The sequence below is a fragment of the Ahaetulla prasina genome, chromosome 3 (genome assembly GCF_028640845.1).
Source record: "Ahaetulla prasina isolate Xishuangbanna chromosome 3, ASM2864084v1, whole genome shotgun sequence".
NCBI lineage: Eukaryota > Metazoa > Chordata > Lepidosauria > Squamata > Colubridae > Ahaetulla > Ahaetulla prasina.
The window spans coordinates 137,255,846-137,281,592 of NC_080541.1; the positions used below are offsets into that span (position 1 = coordinate 137,255,846).

General features: G+C 37.5%; 2 protein-coding genes across 2 annotated transcripts in view; one reads left to right on the top strand and one right to left on the bottom strand.

Moving 5' to 3' along the window:
* Nucleotides 1–21,554, top strand: FNDC7 (fibronectin type III domain containing 7). Its single transcript, XM_058176645.1, has 13 exons — nt 1–60; nt 1,384–1,402; nt 1,573–1,830; nt 5,510–5,764; nt 9,432–9,692; nt 10,273–10,530; nt 11,680–11,934; nt 12,550–12,807; nt 13,642–13,896; nt 15,331–15,585; nt 19,381–19,644; nt 20,478–20,507; nt 21,487–21,554. Exons 1-13 carry the CDS (start codon nt 1–3, stop codon nt 21,552–21,554), a joined length of 2,496 nt encoding a protein of 831 aa, XP_058032628.1.
* PRPF38B (pre-mRNA processing factor 38B) overlaps nt 21,449–25,747 on the bottom strand; it is a 13,625-nt gene continuing 9,326 nt past the window's right edge. Inside the window, exon 6 of the mRNA XM_058176779.1 lies at nt 21,449–24,066. Coding sequence (XP_058032762.1) covers nt 23,223–24,066 — 844 coding nt within the window. The 3' untranslated portion in view covers nt 21,449–23,222. The remainder of the gene's footprint in view (nt 24,067–25,747) is intronic.

Genomic DNA, 25,747 nt, shown 5'->3' on the forward strand with positions numbered 1-25,747 from the left:
ATGTGTGGAGGCTGTAAACTGTTCCTTTCCTCTGGATTGTTTCTGATAAGTTTTAAAGTGGTGAGTCTGTCTTGTGTATTTCTGAACCTCTTCCAGAAATTACCTGCTGTTTTTTAAAAAACATTTTCAGTCTTAATATTTTCTATTCATTTATGAAACTTTTAAAATTCTGAAATGATGCTGGTTTAAAAAAAAACTATTTTAGGTTAAGATCAATATTTAGTCTTAATTGATTTAGACTTTAGACTATATGCAATCTCAAATGCAGAAATGTTTTATAATACCTTAACTTTTTCATCTTATTGCTCAATTATTTATTTGTTTAGCGGTATTGGGTGTTTAATTTTTGTGAGATAGTGCAGGATGAAAATGCGTCTTTATTATAATTTTTCAACTCAATTCATAATTTAAAAGACATCCTTTTAGAAAAATAAAAAACTCACTTTAATCTTATCATTTCTTTAGAGTTGTAACATAGCTGTTAGCCCAAAAATGAGTTTTAGTTTTATGATTCCTGTATACCGTGCTTATTTAAAAGCTTGAGCTCGGTTCAATTTATTCCTCATTATACTATTTTGGTGTGATCTATTGACACAGCTATTCAGAAATAAATCAGCAATTCAATCCAATGCGTAACTATTTAGCAATTAGCTTTGGTGAATTATGCCTGGCTGCCTCAACTGTGTAATATATTTTTGTGTTTGCAAGTGTCAATTGATCTAAAGAGCAAGTTTAACTTTTGAACGGAGTGGCCTAGAGATCTTAGCGATATAAACATTTTGGCTTGGATCCAGTTATGGCTGGTGGACAACAACAAGTCATACATAACAAATGATATCCCTTAAAGCACCATAATACATATGACAAGTGTGGCCATAACAGGAACATGAGATAGAATGAATGTTTGGAATTCTCTTACTAGGTTTGGGGGTTTGCATTCAGATCTTCTAGGAAAAATGGTAGGATTGTGTTTGGGTTTCACATATCTGTGTGTCAGCAACTGGAAAATTTCCCTTCTAGAATAACAGACAGATTTTGAAAGGAAGAGTCATTAGTAATATGAATTTCTGAATAGTAGCCCGTTTCGTTCATAGCTTTGTGATTATCATATTATTTAATTAGTAAACATTATTATTATTATTTAGATGTAAAGGGTTTTTAAATAGATTCTTATATGTAGATGTGAAGGCTCTTTTAATAGACTCTTAGGTGCATAATATTGAAAACTTAACATTCATAAGTAGGGAGTAACTCCTATTGAAAACATTCAGATGTACAGTACTTCTGTGCAAATTCCTAGGTATTCTGCCATTATATTTTATTTTTAAGGTAAATATCTCAGTGCTTGTTTCTGTTACTAATTTTCCAAATCTTTCTTTACAGATTATTTCTGCTGGCACAGGTAAAAAAAAAAATTCTTTTTCCACTTAAAAAAAAAAATTAAAAATGTACGTTTTTGCAAATGCTTTTAGAACTTAATGATTGAAGGACTTGCACTGCATTTGAATATTTTCTAAATTATAACCAGGAAAGTAGGGAAAACTGAACATGACTTTTGTATCTGTTTTGCAGGTTTCACAGTATCTGTTTATGATGTGACATCAAGAACTGTTTCTCTTCGTTGGCCTAAATTTCCAGGTGCCTCTTTGTACAGAGTCACAGCAACCCCTGGCAATACTTTGGGTCATACTCTGATGGGCCATTTCAGTGATGTTACACTTATCGGTACTTTGTCATCATTGGCCCCCAACATAGTTTACACTGTAATGGTGGATGCCGTTGATAAAAATGGGGTTATACTAGCTGAAACACTGATAAAGCAGTTAACAGGTTAGTATCAGACAGTTTGAAAAATGAGAATTGGGTGACTGGGAATTGTGGGAATTATATTCCTATTTCCCAGGATATCTGCAGAGTGCCACATTGAAAAAGGTTTGTGCGGTCAATTGTGATATGCACGGATCAGCAGTCTAACTAGTTAAAGGACTCTCTTTGATCTTGAGTTAGCCCTCCTTTCAGAAGCCCAAGAATTGGGCTCTACTGTGCTACTATGAATCCATTTTCCTTTCACTATGAACAAATGGAAATAAAATGGACAACTTCTATTGTATAAATTGTACAGAAATTGTACACTTCTATTCCTCCCACAAATTTTCCTTTCAGATCTATCTTCTTAATGCTAATGGGTGCCAGCCTTTCTGGGTAAACTACACAGGAAACAGTACTAGATGAACTAATTCTATTTTATTATAAGGCTACATTAACAGAATCCTGTAAGTCTGAAGGTACAAACGTCTCCTCACTATTTTAGACTATCTGAACTATTAGGCTAGGTCCTTCCTAAATTTCTTTCTCTAACTGCTACCAGACTTCAGGAGGCCCTTGCCTTTTTTGTCTGATTGTTTCCTAGGCAGCATTTCTTCCCTTCATCCTTCAAGGTCATTCACACATTCCATTGTAATGGGGCTTGATGAAAAATTGTATCAGCTAATCCTATCAACTGCATTTCCTCCTTCACAAACTAGGTTTTTCTCATTCTGAATCACAAACTAGCCAATGAAAAATTAGCCAATTATGGTCTGGCTGGTTACCTAGTTTACAATTTACTGTAAACTGTAAAAGTTGTGTTTAGTTAACCTTGGGTTAAGTGTGTCATGGGAGTATATTTGATTCAGCCTTTTCAATCCTTTCTCCTGGGCTTCTTACAATTCATCAGGCAATTAGCTGCTTCAGTTTGGAATCCTGATGACAAAGGATCCACTGTATTCTTTGAGATATATTCATCTCTGTGTTTAATTAGAGAAGTGTACAATAAAACAGTTAATTCCATAGAGGATTTCTGTAATGAAATAAAATGAAACGCTGTGTTCTGAGTTTTACTTGCCCACAGGTCTTTATTTTGTGAACAGAAAATTTAAATGTGGTTTTGAAGACAAACACTTGCAGTGAAGTAAAAAGTAAAGTCATGTTATTTCCGCTACTATACTTCCTTTTTACGAGCGCAAACTTTTGTTAAATAAGCATCCTTGCAAAAAAAAATTTGGCTGGGTGTGTATCTGAGTATCTAGTTAGTAAGCACTGAATGAAAGAATGTACTGGCTTAAGGGAAATACAAGGGAAATATTGTTCAAAAAGAATTCACCTTTCTTGCATTAGAACAGCTCCAGGAAAATTGCCAAGGTTTCTGAAACCCCATTTATTGTGAAATTGCTGACTGTTTGAGAATGCAGTTTCTTTTTCTTTTTTCCTGTCATTTCCTTCATGAATTCTCTCTTCCCCTGCCTATATTTTTTTCTCTATTCAGAAAATTTTTTCATGTACAGGTAGTCTTTGACTTACAACTATGTATAGATAATCCTCATTTAGCAACTGGTTATAATGGCACTGAAAAAAGTAGCTTAAAACTAATACTCACTCTTACAACTGTCACAGCATCCCTATAGTTCCAGTATCAAAATTTAGGTGCTTGGATGGTTAAATAGAATAGAATAACAGAATAGAATAGAATAGAATAGAATAGAATAGAATAGAATAGAATAGAATAGAATAGAATTTTTATTGGCCAAGTGTGATTGGACACACAAGGAATTTGTCTTGGTGCATATGCTCTCAGTGTACATAAAAGAAAAGATACGTTCATCAAGGTACAACATTTACAACACAATTGATGGTCAGTATATCAATATAAATCATAAAGATTGCCAGCAACAAGTTACAGTCATACAGTCATAAGTGGAAAGAGATTGGTGATGGGAACTATGAGAAGATTAATAGTAGTGCAGATTCAGTAAATAGTTTGACAGTGTTGATGGAATTATTTGTTTAGCAGAGTGATGGCCTTCGGGAAAAAACTGTTCTTGTGTCTAGTTGTTCTAGTGTGCAGTGCTCTATAGCGTCGTTTTGAGGGTAGGAGTTGAAACAGTTTATATCCAGGATGCGAGGGGTCTGTAAATATTTTCACGGCCCTCTTCTTGATTTGTGCAGTATATAGGTCCTCAATGGAAGGCAGGTTGGTAGCAATTATTTTTTCTGCAGTTCGAATTATCCTCTGAAGTCTGTGTCTTTCTTGTTGGGTTGCAGAACCGAACCAGACAGTTATGGAGGTGCAAATGACAGACTCAATAATTCCTCTGTAGAACTGAATCAGCAGCTCCTTGGGCAGTTTGAGCTTACTGTGTTGGCACAGAAAGAACATTCTTTGTTGTCCTTTTTTAATGATGTTTTTGATGTTGGCTGTCCATTTTAGATCTTGCGATATGATAGAACCTAGAAATTTAAAGGTTTCTACTGTTGATACTGTGTTGTCAAGTATTGTGAGAGGTGGAAGTATGGAAGGGTTTCTCCTAAAGTCTACCACCATTTCTACGGTTTTGAGTGTGTTCAGTTCCAGATTGTTTTGGTTGCACCACAAGGCTAGTCGTTCGACCTCTCGTCTATATGCGGATTCGTCATTGTCTCGAATGAGACCAATCACTGTTGTGTCATCTGCAAACTTCAGTAGCTTAACAGATGGATCGTTGGAGATGCAGTCATTGGTATATAGAGAGAAGAGAAGTGGGGAGAGCACACAGCCTTGGGGGGTCCCTGTGCTAATTGTACAGGGACCCCCCAAGGGACCTTGGAAATCTTCTAGTCCAACCCCGTTTTAGGCAGGAAACCCTATACCAGGGGTCAGCAATCTGAGGTTCTGGAGCTGCATGTGGCTCTTTCACCTCTATGCTGCAGCTCCCTGTCACTCAAACTATGTGTCACAACCGCCAATGTGCAACACCCACCGGCATGCGATTTATTTTCAACCCCTGGTAGGCCAACCATGGATAAATCCAAGAAAAGAAAAGTTTCAGAAAAAAACAGAATGTTTAATTCAACTACATATGCTAGTTTTGTGGCCGCTCAAGAAATAGTCAGGCACAGGAAGGGTTTTGTGGCCTCCTAGTGTTTTCTTTTCTGTGGGAAACAGGTCCAAATGGCTCTTTGAGTGTTTAAGGTTTCAGACCCCTGCCCTATACCATTTCAGACAAATTGTTACCCAATCTCTTCTTAAAAACTTCCAGAGTTGGAGCACTTACAACTTCTGGAGGCAAGTTGGAGTGTCCCAGGGTCATGTGATAACCATTTGTGACTTCCCAGTTTGCTTCTGACAAACAATGGGGGAAGCTGGATTCACTTAATGACCATGCAATTGACGTAACAATGGCATGATTTGCTTAACAATGACAGAAAAGGCTATAAAACCTGGCACAATTCATTTAACAACCACCTTGCTTAGCAATGGAAATTCTGGTTTCAGTTGTGATCATAAGTCGAGGACTATCTGTATTGTCCCCAGTGTGGTCTTCTATTATGTTTCTGGAATCAGCTACTGATAAGAAAACACATATTATGAACAGAGTAAAGGCATCCAAGCTTTCAGAGTTCCTATCTTTGAAAGAAACATCCAGATTCAGCAACTTTCAGTATGACGTGTCTTGATTTTGAAATGATTGAGGTTCTCCTCCCTTTGTTGAAGCTCCTGAGATTCCCATAATTGACCAAGCCTATTCAAAGTTGAGTACCAGTATCACAGTGGAATGGGCAGCTGTCCCTGGGGCATCCAATTATCTTCTGACAGCACAGGATGGAGAGATGTTCATTGAAACCATAGTCACAAATTCACCAGGGACCGTGACAGGATTGAAGGCCGCTACGCTGTATAAAATCACAATCCGATCTATAAACACAGGAGGAAGAAGTCAGCCTTCCCCTTCGAAGAAAGCAAAGACAGGTATTTTTTTATTTTATTCAGACACTATACAAGTTATTTCTGCAACCAAAAATAGGGCTATGCAAAGGTTTGGATATGGAGGCAGACACAGTAAATTCTACAGAATACATGGGAATGTTTCTCTAATGCTAGTCATCAGAACAAATATATTTTTTCCTGGACTGGTGCTACAACAGAGGATGGGCATGTAAAAGGAAATGATACAGTTGCTTTAAAGAGTTGCAGTCAGGTAGCATATGATCTTTTTGTCTTGAATCCGAAGTGCTGCATAGCCTTGCCTCAAACCACTTGTTTAATCTAGCTTCAGAAGGGTGTTTGTTATTGCTTTAGAGACTTTGATACCTTTTGAGTAAAAGGAAAATACCAATGTTATCAGTAATTTATATTTATATTTGTTTTTGTATATATGTATCTCCACATATAGTGATTGGGTAGTGAAATTGCTAAGCAAAGACCCTCTCTTGGGTTATTATTAGCATTAACTTGATCTGTGTTTCTTGACTTTTATTGTTAGAGCTTGCAGATCCTTTGCATTTTTGGCTATCGGATACTGTCAGCATAGCAAATTATTGATTTTATATTTTGTTATTATTATTACTTTATTTTTTAATGTTGAATTTTTTTTGCTCCACTTTTAAAACCACACGCATCTTCTTTCAGTTTACCTTACCTTAATATATATCCAGCAAGTGAGTATGGATGGGACAGAGTTTAATTTCTGAAAATCAGTGAACCTATTTTAAAGATAGTTACAGGTGGTCCTTGCTTAACAACCACTTGTTCAGTGACCATTTAAACTTATGAATGTGCTGAAGAGATGGTATTTACAACTGGTTCTTAAAGTTCTGGCCATCACAGCATCCCCGTAGTCCTATAATTACGTCCAGTTACTTGGTGCCCAGCTTGCAATTACAGTGGCACAGCATCCTGCAATCATATGATTGCCGTTTATATTTTGCAAATTTCTTACAAGCAAAATCAATGGGGAAGCCAGCAGGAGGTAGAAAAGGATGACTATGTGTAGGCCTTGCTTAATAACCCATGATGATTCACTTAACAACAGCAACCCAAAGTGCCAGAATTTCCATTGCCAAACTTCATGGTCACATGATGTCATGCTTTATGACCACGTTATTTAGCAATGCAAATTCCAGCCCCAATTATCATTAAGAGAGAACTATCTGTATTTAATAAAAGTTATTTTGTTTTTCAAATATCTATGTTATCATGCAGGGGTGGGTTGCTGGGGGTTCGCAGGGGTTCGGGAGAACCTCTAGCTAAGATTCTGTGCAGTTCGGAGAACCCCCAAATTCTACTCTTGGCTGGCCCTGCCCACCCTGCCCCTCCCAGGAGTCTCCATGTGGCCCGTTTTGGATGCAAATAAATGCAGGGCGCACACGGAGGCTTGGGGAGAGCAAAAAACGGGCCTACCAGAAGTTTGAGAAGAGGCCATTTTTGCCCTCCCGGAGGCTCAAGGAAACCCTCCAGAGCCCGGGGAGGGCAAAAACACCCCCCCCCATGGTGCAGGAGGCAGACTAGGCCACACCCACCATGGCCACGCCCACCCAGCAACCGGGCAGATAAATTTTTGCTAAAATTCCCTTGCTAAAATTTTTGAAGCCTGGTTATCCTGTATATTCCCAGTTCCACCCAGTTGTGTTACTTAGAGGCTTAAACAATTTCTGAATCCTCAGAAAGGATTGTGTTGCAGCAGAACAAAAATAATAAAACAAGGACAGTATATGTGTTCTGATTCATTGTAATACATAAATGTATGAGGGTGTGGCACCAGAACGGTTATTACTGCTTTACATTATATATTCATTTTGTAATTACAGCTCACAACTGTACACTATCAGAATCCCTCGGGACTGAGGTGATCAATACATTGATGGGGATCAATTCTATCACTGGTTTATTTTATAAATAAACCAGTGATAGAATTGATCCCCATCAGTTGTGGTAATGACAAATTAATTTGCTTTAAAAAGAGATTAAGTAAATGCAGAGATCATAAGGACAGGGAACTCAATGCCTTTCAGGTAAAATGCAACTCTCATTAATTTCAGCCACAATGGCCAGGAGCGAGGGATACTGAGAATTACAGTTCAGCAACACCTGGGAAACACAGAATCCCTTCATTTACTAATGTCAGTGAGGTTAGTTATTTGTGGCTACTAGATTTACTCATAGAACAAATCAATCCAGAATTCTCACTTGAGGCACAAATGAGCAGCCTCAAATCATCATGTTTTGGACACATTATGGGAAAATGATGCTCTCTTGACAGGTTTGTTATATTGGGAAAAGATGGAAAGAGAAAAAGAGGCTGATGAACAGCAAAGTAGTTGGACAATAGGAGTAGCAATGTGCATTGTTGGAAGATCCGAAGGGCCCAAGTAGGGACAGATCCTCCTAGAAAGATCTATGGCACATAATTACTAGATTTAATGGTTGTATCTAGAATGAGAAGGATGCAACAGAAGCCAAATAAGTATGAGAGGAAACAATGTTTTAGGTTTTTTTAGTAAATGAAGGTTGATTGAATATTATCGGTATATTTCCCTGTTGAATATTTCAAAAGTCTTCTTCATTTGGAGAAGGAGATTTAATTAATTTGCCCAGAGTTTCTGGATCTAAAACAGTGATAACATAAGGCCCAGCACTATATTCACACTTCAGAAGTTTGAGTGTATAACACAGTGACTTCCAAGTCACTAGTGAATGTAAATACATGACTGGATCTATGTTTAATTTTAATTAGTTTAAATTGAACTGCAGTTTATTTTATTAGCTTGGTCTTTGTCCTGATCTTCACTACTTGTTAGAGTCTGATTGTATGACACACCATTAAAAAAAAATCAAGAATGATTCTTGGGGCCCCAAAAGTTGCACAGGACTATAATGTTGGCGTAGAATTTTTGCTTAATTATCTAGTGACAACATTATGATTTCTGAAAGAGTTGTTGAGAATATGGTGACAATGAATGGGTCAGGTGGAGGAAATTGAAAGTGATAAAATGATAAAGACTAAGATGTTTTCATCACAATAAAAAAATGCATTTTTATGATTAAGGGGTTAATTTAAGAAATCTATTACAAGTAACCCATCAGCTGGCTAGGAATATTTTCTATCTGATGTGTTCATTTCATGCTGGAAAATTTATACTACATGAGGTTCTGACCTTCAATGATGGAATATGCACACCGTCCAGGACTTCTCTTGAAGAGATTTAGAAATTTCATTTGGTGCAAATTGTACTGTTAAACAATACTATAGACTAACTTGGGTCAGGTATGTTAGCTGCCCGTTTATTTGTAGTTAGTGTTGACTTAGCACTTTACAGAATATGTTTTCCAATTTGACAGTTTCCCATCATCTATTATTGTCTATTAAAGAATTAAGATCCATAAAAATATCGAACCATTGTGTCCATGTATTATAGGAGGAAATATGAGTTTTATAGATATTTATAACAGATGTATTTTTATGGTAGATAACTGCATATTGCTGTGTTGGGAAATGTATGCCAATAGTATACAAACATTATCTAAGAAACATCACTACCATTATTGACTTAGACTGATATGTTGCCTGATTTACACCTCCATTTGCCCATGTAATTTAGTTAGATCACTAAATCTAATCTGTATTTCACATTTACAGTGCTCGCTGCCCCTCTGCTGACAGCAAATTCTCCGAGTTGTAACAACATTGTGGTTAGCTGGAATGCTGTACATATGGCTGTTGGATTCTCTGTGTCTATCATAAGATCAGATGGTTTGGGTAACATGTTAAAAGCAAATACCACCAACAACTCCCTGACATTTTCCAGTTTAGATCCAGGAACTCTCTATACCATCAAGGTATATGCATGGGATATTAATGGGATACCTGGAGACGATTTTACCTACAATCAAAGAACAAGTAAGAAGCCAGCATCTTTTTGCAAAGAACAATTGAATTTCAATGAATATCATAACGATTAAAGAAAAAGATTTTTGCTTATTGCCCATGAATTTAGTAGCAACAATACTTGAATAACTGTTGCATTTTCAATGTTACTGCTTTCTTTGAAGTGTTAATACCATGGACTGTTGTAAATGATAAACAAAGAGTGAAAATATAAACAGTTCTTACAACTGATCTTCAAACTGGGCAATTTAAGCAAAATTATCACCAAACATCAGGGAGTTGATGTTGCCATTTTGGCTACCTTGGTTTCTTCATTGCAAACACCTTTGCTAGAAATGTAAGCGTTCATACAGAGTTATACCTTACACGAAGTGAGAATTTGCTTAACAATGTTAACTTAAATAAGCTTCCTACAGTCAGCCAAGCCATAAACCAAGATTTGACAATTGTTATAAACTAAACCAGAAGAGAACAAACTGTACCGTAACTTTAGTGTGATGGTTGAAGCAGATTATACAGTTTTGATTAAAAGTTCTTTTTGGTTTTGTTTGCATTCAAATGACAGTGGGATTTTGTTCAAACTGTATTCCAGGGCCTCGTGCACCAGGAGACATTCAAGTGGTCTTTGACAGTGTGTCTTTGGGAGCAATGGTTTCTTATATGCCGACAGAAGGAGCTTTCAGTTACAGCATTGCAGCCTATAGCAACACTTCCAAACGAAACTGTAGTTCAGTTTCCATTTCCTGCACTATCTTGTCATTGGAGTGTGGGGCTGAGTATTCCCTGACAGTTGTAGCAAACAACGAAGCTGGTTCTAGCAATCCCACAGAGGCTGTGATTTTCAAAACTGGTAGGTGAACATGCACAATCCAAAAATTATAGCACACAGAGGAATATAAGAAAAGAAAGACACATGGACGTTTTTTATGAAAATAAAATATCCAAAATATTGAACTGTCTTCCTTATAAGATTGCTTGTTTTACGAGCTGCCTCTACTCCTTTTATTTCAACTAGTTTTTTAGATATTTTGTGTTTGTACATGTATATATCGATTATATTGATATATATATCAAGTGTATATTGAGTACTGGCAATTGCCTGGACAAATCTTGGTAACATTTTCAGAAATAGTTTGCCATCTCTTTTTTCTTAGACACTAGAGAATGTAACTGGTACATAGGATTTTATTATTTCAACTCCCAGAATTTCTCAGTCAGCATGGCTGGCTGAGGAATTCTGGGAGTTAAAGTCCAGAAATGTTAAAGTTGCCAAGGTTGGAGATCTCCATTTTAGATCATATGCAAGAATAATTTCCTCCAAAATCTACAAGAGTGCAATAATGACATCTGCTTAATAAAATTAACTTAAAACAAAAATTACTCGATAGTATAAAAACATATTGATAACATGTATTTATAGATTTGATTGGTGCTTGTCCATGTGCTTGTGAGTGGAGGTGTTACTGCTGCTAGAAATAGCAGGCACTATGCTCTCTAAAGGAGAAAAGCAATCTGGAATTAAAGAGAAACTCCCTAACAATGAGAACAATTAACCAGTGAAACAGCTTGCCTTCATAAATTGCCCATGCTTCATCACTGGAAGTTTTTAAGAAGAGACTGGACAGCCACCTGTCTCAAATTGTATAGGGTTTCCTGCTTGAACATGGGGTTGGTCTAAAGAAGACCTCCAAGGTCCCTTCCAGCTCTATTCTGAATGATTAAAGACCATTTCTGACATTTGTTGTGTAGATTTTGCAGCATAGACTGATTTTGTTGTCATCTTCTTTGGCTTTAGACTGGGCTACAACAGCGATTGGCATCTTTAGTACAGGGGACTGATAAAAGCAGATGTTCTACAAAATTACATTATATCACATGCAACAGATGAACATTTTTCAAACGTCACATTGGTTGGCAATTTTAAAGCTACAGTTGTTATTGTCCTGAGTTTTGTTTCGTATGAGAAAAGTTAAAGAAAGTTTTGTTAAAATTTTTACAGTCCCTTGTGCTCCGGAATGTATAACCATTGAGGAGAAGGAACCAGGCAGTTTGGCTGTGTCATGGTCAGATGTTGACCTGAGTGATTATTATGTGGCTTTTGTGAAAAGTGATGATGGCTTGGAGGTGCACTGCAACACATCATGTACCCGATGCCTTTTCCAATCAGATTGTGGCTTCACCTATTTCATTAGTGTCTTTGCCTATAACAAGGCCGGGCAGAGCCCTTTAGGTGACATATTTAACTATACTACAGGTAAGGGTCAGTTTATTTCTGTATATTTGCACAAAGTTAGCAATTGCTTTAATAAATGATAAGGGCAATAATTACACGACTGTCATGGCCAGTGACAAGTTTTCATCCGTAATGGTGTTAAGCAGTACAGAAACAATTCCATCTCTGCCTGAGGAATGAATTGTTTAGATGAAAGAACCAGGCTGGTGTCAACCTGGTTTTAATTCAAGGATGAGCAATCATTCTTTCTCTCTTGAAGAAGTTTTTAGTTCTGCAGGAATCATCTCTTGATTACAGTACTCGTTGTATGGCCTGGGCTAAAAGCAAGAAGTAAACCGGTCCTGAAATGTTTTCAGGAAACCAGACTACTGAAATGTCTGCTTCCAGTTATGATTGGATGGCTTTTTATATTAGAAGATCCTTGATGACCCAACTGTAGGACCACTGCCACTTGGAATAGTGGTGCTGAAGTACCCAAGAGTTGTTCAGCCATTATTTCTTCTATCATAATATTACAACATAAGGACTCATGAACTAAATCCTTATTTGGGATGTTTGCGTTGCAATAATTTGCTTTATTATTTTTTAGTATTGTCTTAATCCCAACCCTGCCTTCTTCTTTTTTCTTCTTTTTAGCACCTTGCTGCCCTAGTAATTTTAGCCCGGTGTTTGTGTCTAGTGACACAGTTCAGATTATCTGGTCTCCTGTCCGTGGTGCTGAAATGTATGAAACCAAAGCTGTTGCCCTGACCAGTGAGTTACTGTGCCATGATACTGCCACAATGTGTACCTTCTCTGCCCTCGAATGCAACACTCAGTACAACATCACGGTCTACTCATTCAGTGAAATCAGAGGCAGCAATATGTCATGTGAACCTAAACAAGTGACAACAGGTATGACTCTAGCCTTTATTTTAAAGCAAGACATCAATCTTATGATGTCCATGTTGGAAGTAGCAGAAGAAAATGACTATATATACATTTATCACACTTCAAAGTACTTTTGAGAGGGGGGAATATCCAAGAGAACAACTAAAATAAAACTGCCTTGCATTTCTTTTGAAAATTTGGATATTGTTTTTCCCTATGGAAACTGTTTCTTATTGTCTGTTACGGCAAAGGAATGTTGGCTGATTTTTATTTGTTTTATTTTGGGTCTAATAATACAGTATCAATATAGTTAAGCACTTGATTACATTATTTTCATTAAGCAAAGTGTTCTTCAAGTCAGGCTGGATTCTTAAAACCTTCATAGCTATGTCTACATAATATTCTTGGTGACACTATAGAAGTGAATTTGGCCATTGGTCTTTTTTAAAAAACATGCCAGTTTAACCTACAGCCTTGATCTTCTTCATAAGTTTGACCAAATTTTGCTTAGCTTTTGATAATACTTAGTTCATGACACCAATGTTCATTTGGGATTTGTTGTAAACTACTGTAAGTCATTTTTGTTGAATCTAATAAAATACAATAAATAAATATTAGAGAAGATTGTGCCACACAATCTCTCAAGAAAATATCAAAAATTATTATTTTAAAATTTCAAATAAAAATTTGAAAGAACATGGTTGCAGAGAGAGGACAATTTGCAGTATGTGTGTTTCCACTGTTGTATTATTGGACTTTCAGTAAAATTGCTGATGTTATAATGTCCATCTCTTTTAATACAGTATGTATCACAAATAAGAATGTGGTGTTTTCTCTGCTCTTTCTATAATCTTTCAGCTCCGTGTAGTCCAGAAATATTAAACATCTCAAAGGACATTCTTTCTATAATTAGTGTGCATTGGCATGCTCATAGTGATGGAGCAATGTATACTGTCACAGTAAAAGGAGAAGCAGGAAAGTGGTATTGCACAAGCTCTGGAAATTCATGCTCTATCCATAATCTTCCGTGTGGGTCACTGTTTTTTATCAATGCTGTAGCAAGTACAGAAGCAGGATACAGTTTACCTAGTTACAGTGTCCCATTAGAGACAGGTAAGGAAAGTATTTTTGTTGTTGTTAGTTGCGAAGTCTTGTCCGACCCATCGCGACTCCATGGACAACATTCCTCCAGGCCTTCCTGTCCTCTACCATCCTCTGGAGTCCATTTAAGCTCACGCCTACTGCTTCAGTGACTCTATCTAGCCACCTCGTTCTCTGTCATCCCGTTCTTCTTTTGCCCTCAATCTTTCCCAGCATTAGGCTCTTCTCCAATGAGTCCTTCCTTCTCATTAGGTGGCCAAAGTTTCATCTTCAGGATCTGGCCTTCTAAAGAGAAGTCAGGGTTGATCTCTTCTAGGATTGACCGGTTTGATCACCTTGCAGTCCAAGGGACTCGCAGGAATCTTCTCCAGCACCATAGTTCAAAGGTCTCGATTCTTTGGCGCTCAACCTTTCTTATAGTCCAACTTTCACAGCCATACATTGCATATAGCCTTGACTATATGAAAGAAAGTATTGCAATAATACAATTGAAGTCACCAGTGTGCAGTATGCACTTATTACAAATATCACCCCCCCTTGCTTTAAATAGTACCACAACTGGTTTGTAAGCCAAAATTATAAAGGTCCTCCATACCATAGATATAATGTGGTTGTTCAGCACCAAACTGGTTATAGAAGGACTACAAGAACACAAACTTGTTCTTAAACAGAGAATGTAGCTCCACCTAACATAGATGTATAATTCTGAAATAAAGCTGCCAACAACAATACAATAATCCTCAATTTATGACAATTTAGCCAAAAAATTATGTTGCTAAGTGAGACGTTAAAGGAATTTTGCCCTATTTTGTGACTTTTCTTGCCACAATTGTTAAGTGAATCTGGCTTCCCCATTGATTTTGCTTGTCAGACGGTCACAAAAAAATGATCCCTACAAGTGTCATAACTATGAGTCAATTTCTAAACATCTGAATTTTGATTACATGACTTTGGAGATGCTGCAACAGTCGTAAGTGTAAAAAATGGTCATAGGTCACTTTTTTCAGTGCTATTGTAACGGTCACTAAATGAACTGTGGTAAGTCGAGGACTACCAGTGCCTTTTTTTTTCAAGTAGTATTGAAATATTTATAGGAAGATTTATGTTACACAAGATGTGATAGAATAGAATTTTTTATTGGCCAAGTGTAATTGGACACACAAGGAATTTGTCTTGGTGCATACGCTCTCAGTGTACATAAAAGAAAAGATACCTTCATCAAGAATCATAAGGTACAACACTTAATAATAGTCATAGGATACAATAAGCAATCAGGAAACAATTTATCTGTTATCCATGTTACTGACATTTTATCAGCATAAATAGCATTTATTGCCAAAGATGCTAAAATACTTTAGCCACCCCTTAAGAATATGGCTGTCTGTACCATATTTAAAAGAAGGCTAGTATCAAATGCTAAACATTTTCTTCTTTTTTTCCCCCAAGATCCTTGCTGCCCAGCTGATCTTTCAGTAACTCAAGTGACACAATCCGTAACCAATATCAGCTGGTCTCCTGGGACTGGTGCAAAGACATACATAACCATTTTGGAATCAGACCAAAGACAAGCCCGGTGTCATACTCTCCAAACCTCTTGTCTCCTGGGGTGCATTACTTGTGGAACTAACTACACTGTAACTGTCAAAGCAGTTAGTGAAACGGGTTTGATCTCTGACTGCATATACAAAGGATTTTCTTCTAGTAAGTATGTGAAATTGCTGATTAAAACTGTTGTTGGAATACGAGAATATAAAAGAATGTTTGCATTATCTTTACTATCAGTTCACAAGCGGGATCGCGCATGCGCAGAAGCTTCCTGATGACATCGGGGTAGAGCCTCCCCCTGGTTTTACTACTGGTTCGCAAGAACCGGTCCAAACTGGGGGCAACCCACCACTGGTTTGCATGCAATTAGTAATTTACGTTATTATCATATGTGGTGGACATGCCCAGAAGCTAAAAGTTATTGGAATAAAATAAAGGGTTGGTTAGAAAAATTGACCCAACAACACATTGACTTAAAACCAGAACTGTTCTTATTGGGTATTCTACCAGAGAAAATCAGTGAGGAAAATATTTGATTATACATGTCATAACAGCAGCAAGAATTGTTATTGCGCAAAACTGGAAAGCAGAGAAAATACCCCTGGAAGGAGAAATTATTAAAAAGATTTTAGACTGTGCAGAAATGAAGAGATTAACTTTGATGATCAAAGAAAGAGAGGATTCAGAATATTTTAAGATATGGGATACCATTGGTTAGAAAAAAGACAGATAAGCAAGGGGTAATTATGTAAAGAAAGGTATAATTAGAATACTGGGCTCGTGAAAAAATGGTAATAGATTAAATTGAAGTGAAGAAAGAAGAAACAACAAAAAAATGGAGCCATGAAGAAAACACCGAGATGTCACATGGTAGGAATGATTGATGTACTAAATACTTGTCTATAAAATAAAGAACTTTTTAAAAAAAAAACGTAATTTACGTTCATGGGCTTGAAATCTGAAAACTGTTAGTGAAAAAGAACTTACAGAAAGGGCCTTTCTGGATCCTCTCCTCTCAGCTCCTGTTTTTCTAGAGTAGGGGTCTCCAACCTTGGTCCCTTTAAGACTTGTGGACTTCAACTCCCAGAGTCCCTCAGCCAGCAAAGCTGGCTGAGGAACTCTGGGAGTTGACGCCCACAAGTCTTAAAGGGACCAAGGTTGGAGACCCCTGTTCTAGAGAATCATTGGTACTCCAAAAGAGAATGATCTTCAGTGTCTAGCCAGGTTGTCATCAAGGCCAGTCCTACTTTGTGTGTGAGTGGTTATGAAGAGGATTGTTCAAACTGAACAGGGGCATCATAGATTCCCTCACAATGTAATCCCTTATGTCCCGTTTAAAGTCTTTGGTAACTTTTACAGAAATCCAAGAATGCAGATAATCTTTGGGTAACAATGGCAATTGGGACCAGAATTTCCAATATTAGTGATTACATGATCACATTATTTAGCGACACTAATCCTGGCAGTTCTGCTTGCCACTGTAACCTCAGGACTTGGTGGGCCATTAAGTTGGAAGAGGTAAGAGTCCCAAGCAAACAGCATGTGGAGGTGCACAAATGCCATAAACAGATGTTGTGGAGCATGGGCGTGTGTGTGCATGAGTGCCATAGGGAGGGTCTGCAGGATCTATAGCAGGTGCTTGGAAGTATGGATAAACTGATGAGGGCCTCAGATGAGTGCTAGGGAGTGCTGGGGGCCAGTGAAAGCCACGGGTAAGCTGCTGGGTGAGCACTAGAGAACACAGGTCTACTAGCGGGGCCTCATCAGTGGGATGATGAGGCTGTGGAGGGGGCATTAGGAAGGATAGGCTGGTAGGTGGAGGCTGCAGGTGAGTACTAGAGTTCAGAAAGAAATTTTAGATTATGTTTGTTAAGATACTATGCCCTGTATTCTGTTCTGGGAAGTCTCGGTGGGGAGGGGGGAGGGGGGGAAGGGGGAAGATTATAAATTGATTGATTGCCATTGTACAGGAATAATTGTAGAATTAAATAAGTTGGAACGGTGTAAAGTCAGGGCTGCTCAGCAACCACTCCAGAAGGGAAAGGGTAAGGAGAGAGGAGTAAAGAAGGAAGAAAGTAGGTAGGTAGGTAGGTAGGAAAGAAGGGAGGGGGAAGAAAGGATAGGAGGAGCAGAAGGAGGGGAAAATAGAGGGTTAAAGGATGGAAGTGAGAAGTGGGAAGGAGGAGGGGAAGTAGGAAAGCGAGGAGGAGGAAGGTGGGGGAAGTAGAAGAAGGATGAGAAGGGTAGAAAGGATTAAGGGAGTGGCAACTGAGCAGGCCCGATTGAGCATAATTTGAGTATACGATCGATTGTTGGATAAGTGATTATACTGTACACTGGTCAAATTGTTGGAATTATTATGGAAAGTAAAAACTTTTTTTTTTTTGAGTGCAGACGGAAGAGCTCTAAGGGCAGGCATGCAACAGAACTTGAGTGTCCATGGGGATGCTATGGAGTATGAGATCCCTGGGATCTTTTAGTGGGGCTCCTTGGGGTAAAATGTGATGAGAGTAGTTTGCGACCTTCCTTGCCAGCTTCTCCACTGACTTTGCTTGTAAGGGAGTTACAATAATAATAATAATAATAATAATAATAATATTTTAATTTGTATACCGCCCTTCTCCCGAAGGACTCATGGTGATCATGTGACAACAGGATGCTGCTATTGTAATTGGGAGCCAGTGCCTGAATCATGATCCTGTGATTCAGTAGGGTGAAATCTACTTACCTTCCTTACCGGTTTGGAAGTGCATGCATGCGTCACATGCGCATGCAGATCTGCGCATGCACAGAAGGTAAAAAAACACCTGGGCAGGTGGGTGGAGCTTTGCTCCGCCATCACTAACAGATCGCCGAACTCCCAGCCACGATCGCTACTGGATCGCACAATTCGGTCTGATCCGGGAGCATTTCACCCCTAATGTGACCATGGGGATGCTGTGACGGTTGCAACTTTGAGGATTTGTTGCAAGTACCATCATAAATTTGGTCATTGAATTAGTGGTTGAAATTAGAGGAGTATCTGTAAGAGCAAGAAAGCCGTCACGAGTTTTCTTTCATTATGACACTCTATTTGTATGTCTCCTCATAATAAATAGGTGCATATCATACATAACTAATTCAATTTTTATATTTGCAGCCTATGTGATGCCTGATTATGCAGAATAAGACATCTTTTTCAATTTGCTGTCCTGGCTTGGTATATGTGTCAAGTAAGCCTAGTGCCTGCCTGGACTGGTCCCTGCAGTTTTCTTGGCAAGATAGTAATTCACCATTGCCTTCTTTGTAATTTATGAGAGAATAACTAGCCCAAGGTCACTCAGCTGGATTTGTACCTAGAGTGAGACTAGAATTTACAGATTTCTGTTTCTAGCCTGGTGTCTTAACTGCTACCCCAAACTGGCTTTCTGGAGGCTGCAAAAGGTTTGATCAAAGAGGGGTGTCATTGCTGTGGTGGAGGAAATGGTTTCAGGCTTGTTTCTTTAGTTTTAGGGTTTTGGGAGACAGGCAGGATTAATGGGAAAAATAGTCTTTTAAACTCCTTTGAAAATGTTAGCTCATCCTCTCCATGACCTGCAAATAAGGCATGTGTGAACTTTATACTGGCTGCAAACACTTATTTATGGAGATTCAATGGTCATAAAACTAATCAATTCCAACATATAATCCAGCCTTTTGAGGTTGAAAGTGACCTGTTTGACTGAAGACCCAACAGGTAACTGACAGTTCACAAGACAAATACTAAAGTTGCAAAACCACACACACATTATATAGATTATGAAAATCCTACCTCCTTTCTTTTGCTGAAATGAGAACAGTCTCAGAACACCATTTAAGTTTTCACTGATATCTTTATAGAATGTTTTTAAATGCCAATAAGTGGTAAGAAATTTAGGTATTCAACAGTGCCTTTAAGTCACTAAAGCTGCAATTTATTTTATTTTCTCTTAGGTGCTTGCTGTCCCTCTGGGGTTAAATTATACAGACTGGGCAACAATAGTATAAGAGTATATTGGCGCAGTTCAAAAGAGTCAATAAATTACAGCACAAATCTGTATGGCTCAAAAAGAAATTTCACCTGCATCTCCACTGGAGCCCTGACATACTGTGACATCACTGAGATACCCTGTGGGGACGTCTATATGGTGGCAGTGTCACCTCTAATTGATCATAATAGAGCAAAACTTGCATTTTGTCCTAAGAAAATGTATTCAGGTAAAAACTCTAAAAGGGATTGCAGTAGTAAAAAATTTTGGGGGGGACAGCATATGCAGGGAAATAAAAATACATAGAAATTATTATTAATCTGATTTAAGATGTCTGGCTGGGGAATTCTGACAGTCAAAGTCTACAAGTCTTAAAAGTTGCCAAGGTTGGACACCCGATTTACACAATGACTGGCATGTACACTATTATCATTGCCAGATTGTCAGCCCATCTTTGTGATGGCTGTTAACAGCATGGCAACTCTTTACATGGTGTATAGGTGATTAGTTTGTAACACATCGTTTTCATTTTAAAGACTTGCTTCTCATTAATCTAGTCCATGAAAGCTTGTGACACTGTTGATGAGAATTTTGGAAAAACTGCTAGCATTTATTTAGAAATGGCTAGCGTTAGCATTCTATTATAGACTCAAATTTACCAGTGTTTGTGTGTGCATGCGTTTGTACTTTTTAAGTCAGTGATGATTCCTGATGACTGCCTGGACAGTTTTCTTGCCAAAGATTTTCCAATGAGGTTTGCTTGCTTCCTGGGAAAGTGTGTGACTGGCCCAACATCACCCAGCTGGCTTTGAGACTAAGGCGGAACTACCTTCTGTTTCCTAGGCTGCTGATATCTTAACCACTACACTAAACTCTTAGCTTTATCCTAGATTAGTTTCAGATATTAATGTATTTACAAGTTTATAAAGTTACACATTGATTTTATTGTATAAAACTCAACCAGCAATTTTAAGCTTTTTTTTTTTTAAATAAGCCAATGTAACCTTTCTGAGAAGTGTTTTCTCTCAGTTAAATACTTACCTTTACATGTTTTTCTTCTAGTGACATGTTCTGGAAACTCAGTAGGAATGGGTAAGTGGATTCTTAATGAACATTTTGGTTAAGTTAGTGTACTTAAGCTAAGCTTCATTTAACTGGATATTTAGATATTTGCATCAGAAATTTATCCTATCAGATAAAATTTCTGTTTTAACATTGGTGTTTTCTACATAGAAATACATGGTCAAGAATGTCTATCGATCTATGTTCAGAACTACATGAAATTTGGTGTGCAGTATACTACAAACTTTAAGTTACTAAAATCTTAACACTTGAAACTGCTAAACCTAGCTGAAGGGAATGAACTAAATGTGACAAGAAAACCCCAGCCACTCTGCCTAAGCCAACCTCAAGACATGCTACTTAACTCCGTAGGAAGCAAAAACCATTACCAAAGCCAAAGGTTGTTTGTATTTGATTGATCGCAAAAAGCTAAGGCCTAATTAATACACAGCGGAGAGACTAGGGCTGTTGAAAAAGCATTTCAGAAAGGCAGTTATAGTAACCATTTCCATATACATAAAAAAGGAGCGTGTCTATGAAGCTACCATTTTGGCTTGACCTGAAGATGATTTCACTTTTAAATTTTCAAATGAATTTGCTGAATTAACTTCCTTCTTTATGACTAATCCTTACCAGAAGTGAGCGAAGTATTTTAAATCTGAAACTTTCTGCACTCATAAGAGATCTTATTAGAACAACTGCATTGTCTAAACATCGTTTTGCACTCAGAAGCAATCAAGTTTAAAAAGTGTGTTAGGATAGCACCTGGGACATTAGAAAAGCAGACTGAGCTTGGACTGTTTCAAAAGAATAAATTATACAGTATATCAATTATCCCTACCTATCTTGAATAGGGAAAAATCCATTCCCCAGAGACGTCTTAGCACTTCTATTACAAAGTAAAGCACTAGATAAACATTGTTCATAAAGGGTCAAATTGAGGAAGAGTATAAAAAAACTCAGTACCTAAATTATTGGATTTAAATGTATATTTTAATATAATTTTCAGTGATTTACAGAGGAAGAAGTGCAGATCAGCATCAGGTGCCGAGTGAAAAAACTGAAACAATCCCGTAAGAATATTTAAAACTGTCTTTGAACTGGAATGTAATGCTCTTTATGCCTTTTCGGTCTATATCCACCTTACCACTGTAATTTTTTTGATTACTTGTTTCAACAAATGCGTACCATATATTTTAGTCAAAAAAGATGCTATTAGAATCCTTATAAAATTCTACCATGTAATTATTATTGCATATTTATATCCTTTCCCCAGTGTGAACCATTATGGAGAATTTAACACTATAAAATATTATTTTCCTGTATTTCTTTGAGGATGACATGCAGGCTATTTTCACTATATAAAGATTACTATTAATAAAGGTACCAAACTAGTTCTCCATTCTGTTATAAAACCACTGAGCCAATTGGCTTATTCAGTAGTTTTGCTCATAGACTAGTGGTCTACTCTTTACACAATGAACTGCAATTTCTATTGTTTATGCAAGCCCAGGCTGACTTGTTTTTCACAATGAACTGGTGATAACCACAAATAAATTAATCCAGTCTTTATTCCAGATATTTCTTGTACAGGCCACTAGAACAAATCTACCAAACAGATATGAACTTTTGTGATATGATTTATCTTTCAGTTCGGCATTTTGACATTATCTCACAGGTAATAAAATGTTTTAAAATTTAGTTCCTGTTGTTAGAGAAAAATTCTTCAGCTCAAGCAATGATCACAAATCTTTGATTAAAAAAACATTATGCATTACGAAAGGAACACTATGAAGAATGTTTTATTTTAAATGTCTCATTTATAAAAAAAAGATCTGACAGTCTGAAACTTAAAGTCTGGTATTTGACCTTATTTTGCCATCCTGCCTCCCTCAATACATCTTTGTTAGCCTAAGGATTTTTCATGAATAACAGGGCAAGGGCATAACGTAACAAATGAAAAACATAAGGTAATTTGTATTGAAAGAATCTTTACATGAACAATAAACACTAGCCATAAAATATATGCAGATATGGTACATAGGATTATCAATCTTAAATGTCCCTGTGAGGTAGCATTGACTACTACATAAAACTCAGCCAAATCTATATCCCTGCCTTAAATTGCTACCTCCTTTGAAAAGTCTAATCTAATCTAACACATTCTTGAGTTTCACAGTTAAAAAGTGTTTTAAATGTGTTCCCAAGACAACAGTTCTAGAACTGCAACCTTCATGGATGCTGAATGCACATAAATATTTTAGATATAATACATGTTCAAGACCCATCCTTAAAAAGCTTCTGCCATACTATTATGCAAAGCACAGCCATGCTAATGCAAAGATAGAAACCATAATTCCACATCTATAAAACAAAGTAGAATTAGTGGCAGTTTTATTGCCGTATACAAATTTAACCAACATGGCAACCATGCCAAAGGAATTACAACAGTTTCAGGACATATGTACAGATTGTACATTTCAGAAACAGTTGAACATTTTTTTAAAAAAAAATGCACAAACAGATTTGCATCATGAAATTAACTAAACAAATGGACTGGAATAGCCAACACTTTTAATGGGATTACAAAGGCACTTCCCTACTCAAAATAGGAAATGACAATCTGCAGCCTAGAGGGAGGTTGAAGAAGAGTGCTCATCAACTACTGCACAATCTCAATTTTAAGAAAAAATAAGCAAGATTTCAAAACATTTATAGGATTCAATGTGATCCATTTCTGAATATTTATACAGTCTCATCTTTGTTTTTAGATGGTTTTTCTTGATTCTCTTGTTCTGTACTTTGGCTCCTCTGATGATCATGTTTATCTGAGTGGTCCTTATCGCTGTGGTCATATCTGTGGGAACGTTCTTTACTTTTGCTACGTTTTCGTGATCTTTCTTTACTAGGACTACGGTCTCGTTTTCGAGACTTTTCACTGCTATCAGTTCTTCCTCTGCTTCGGCTTCTGCTCTGCTTGTTTGATTTCTCTTTACTTCCACTTTTATGTTTACTTGACTTGTCTTTACTCCTGCTTCTACTATGCTTGCTAGCATTTCTACTTGTACTTCTACTCCTATGCTTACGATCCCTACTTCGGCTTCGGCTATGCCTCCTCTCCTTTTTGGCATCTCTTTTTTCATCTTTATGCTTCCTTTCATCTTTTTCATCTTTGCGTCTCCTTTCATCTCCTTCACTTTTACCTTTTCTGTCTTTCGATTTTTCTCGCGAAGGATCTCTCTCTCTAGAGCGATCTCGTTCTCTTTCAACACCTCTCTCTTTGTCATGGTCACGCTCCTTCCTTTTATTTCTTTCATTTTCTTTCTCTCTCTCTCTCCTGTCTCCTTTTCGATCGCGGCTTCGACTTCTGTGCCTTTCCCGGCTCCGCCTACGTTCCAATGCACGATCAGAACTTCGAGACCGTCGCCTTTCCCTCTCTCTCTCCTTAGCTTCACGCTCTAATCTTTGTCGCTCCCTTTCCCTTTCCAATTCTCTGTCAAAACTGGATGAACCCCGTCCTTCCCGATGATGACTTCTGCTTCTTGATCTTCTAGGTGACCTCCTAGGACTCAAGGATCTTCTTGGAGACCTATATTAAAATGACAAAATGCTTTAGAAACAGAGTTTTTTCACAGGAATGTAACTGTAGAACATTTGATCTTTTTCATCTGTTGGATTAATTGTCAACTTTAAGAATCAAAATTTTGCATTATTAATTTATTATACTTGATGTAATGTGTAAGAAAATGCACAGAGGCAGGGTGCAATCATTTGATCAACTTCTGGTGTCTACTTAGCATAATTATTTAATTTTATTTGTATATCGCCAATCAACGAAACTGGGTGATTGTTTAATTTACATTAAATACTTTATATAAGTATTTAATTGTCATCCCCATCAGAAGACACAGGTCACCTTATATAAATAAAAGAACCCAGAACCATAAAATCACAAAATTGTTATTTTAGAAATAAAGATCAATAAGTAAACTGAGATGTAATAGCAGCTAACATATAAATTATAAAAAAATGTTGAAAAACGATTGCTTTTACTTCTTTCATCAGTTAACTCAAAGATGGGTTTATCTTGAAATGGACAAACCATAAGACCAGGCAGCCACACAAAAGGCAACTTTTCTGGTTCCCATCTCTTTAGCTTCATGAATAGTGGCCTTCATGACTTGAAAATGTGGGATGTGGGATGAACAGATTCTATTTAGCTCACACAGTCCCAAAGACAGCCAGGATCCAAGCTATGAAAAGCTTTAGAGGTAATTAACAACTAGCACTTTGAACTTGAACAGGAAATCTACAGGTCACCACTATAGTAATCAAAGAAGTGTTACCCTGCTGAACTGATTTCATCTGTCAGGATATGGGCTCTCAAATTCATTGTTAGTTATAATTTCTGAATAATAAACAACTTGAAATGGAGCATGTTGCAATAATCTAATATAGGTGATGAGGATATGAGTAAATATAGTCAATGCACTCAAGGAATGGATCTATTTGTTCCTCTAGGAGGAGCCACAGATTCAAGAGAATTTACACTTCACAGACATGCTCCTTCATCAGTGAAACTCCATTCAAAGTCCAAGTCAGAGCTACTAGAAATCTTTCCGAATCATTACACATTCAACTTGAAACTTTTTGACCTATTCAGTCCCCGATAACCTTTAAACACTAGGTACGATAAACTCTGCATATCTAGAGAGGTTTAATAAAATCCAAAGGACTGTAATTCTCATTTTACAGGTTCCATTATAATCATTTACAATAGAGATAAATGCAGTTTTTGGTCCAGATTGGCAAGGATCTAGATCAGCAGTTCTCAACCTGTGGGTCGGGACCCCGTTGGGGGTCGAATGACGATTTGCCAGGGGTCGCCTAAGACTATCAGAAATATGGGAAGTATACTTGTGAGTCGAAGAATTGCGGTCCAATGGTTGACTTCACAAGCCAGCTGCAGGCTCTTCAAATCGCTAGCCGAATTCGACTTCAGGCGCGATGAATTAAAAAAGAGAGAAATCTTTGCTCTGATGTCTCCCTCTCAAGCCAGCTGCAATCACTCCCAATCATTAGCTTAATCTGGCTTCAGGCGCGATAAACTTAATAGGGGAGGAGTCTCCGCTTTAATGCCTCCGTCCTCAAGGCAATCGCAAGCAGTTCAAATTGCTAGCCAATACGGCTTCAAGCGCGACAAATTCAAAACGAAAATAATTTTACGGTTGGGGGTCGCCACATTGTGGGGAATTGTATTAAAGGGGTCG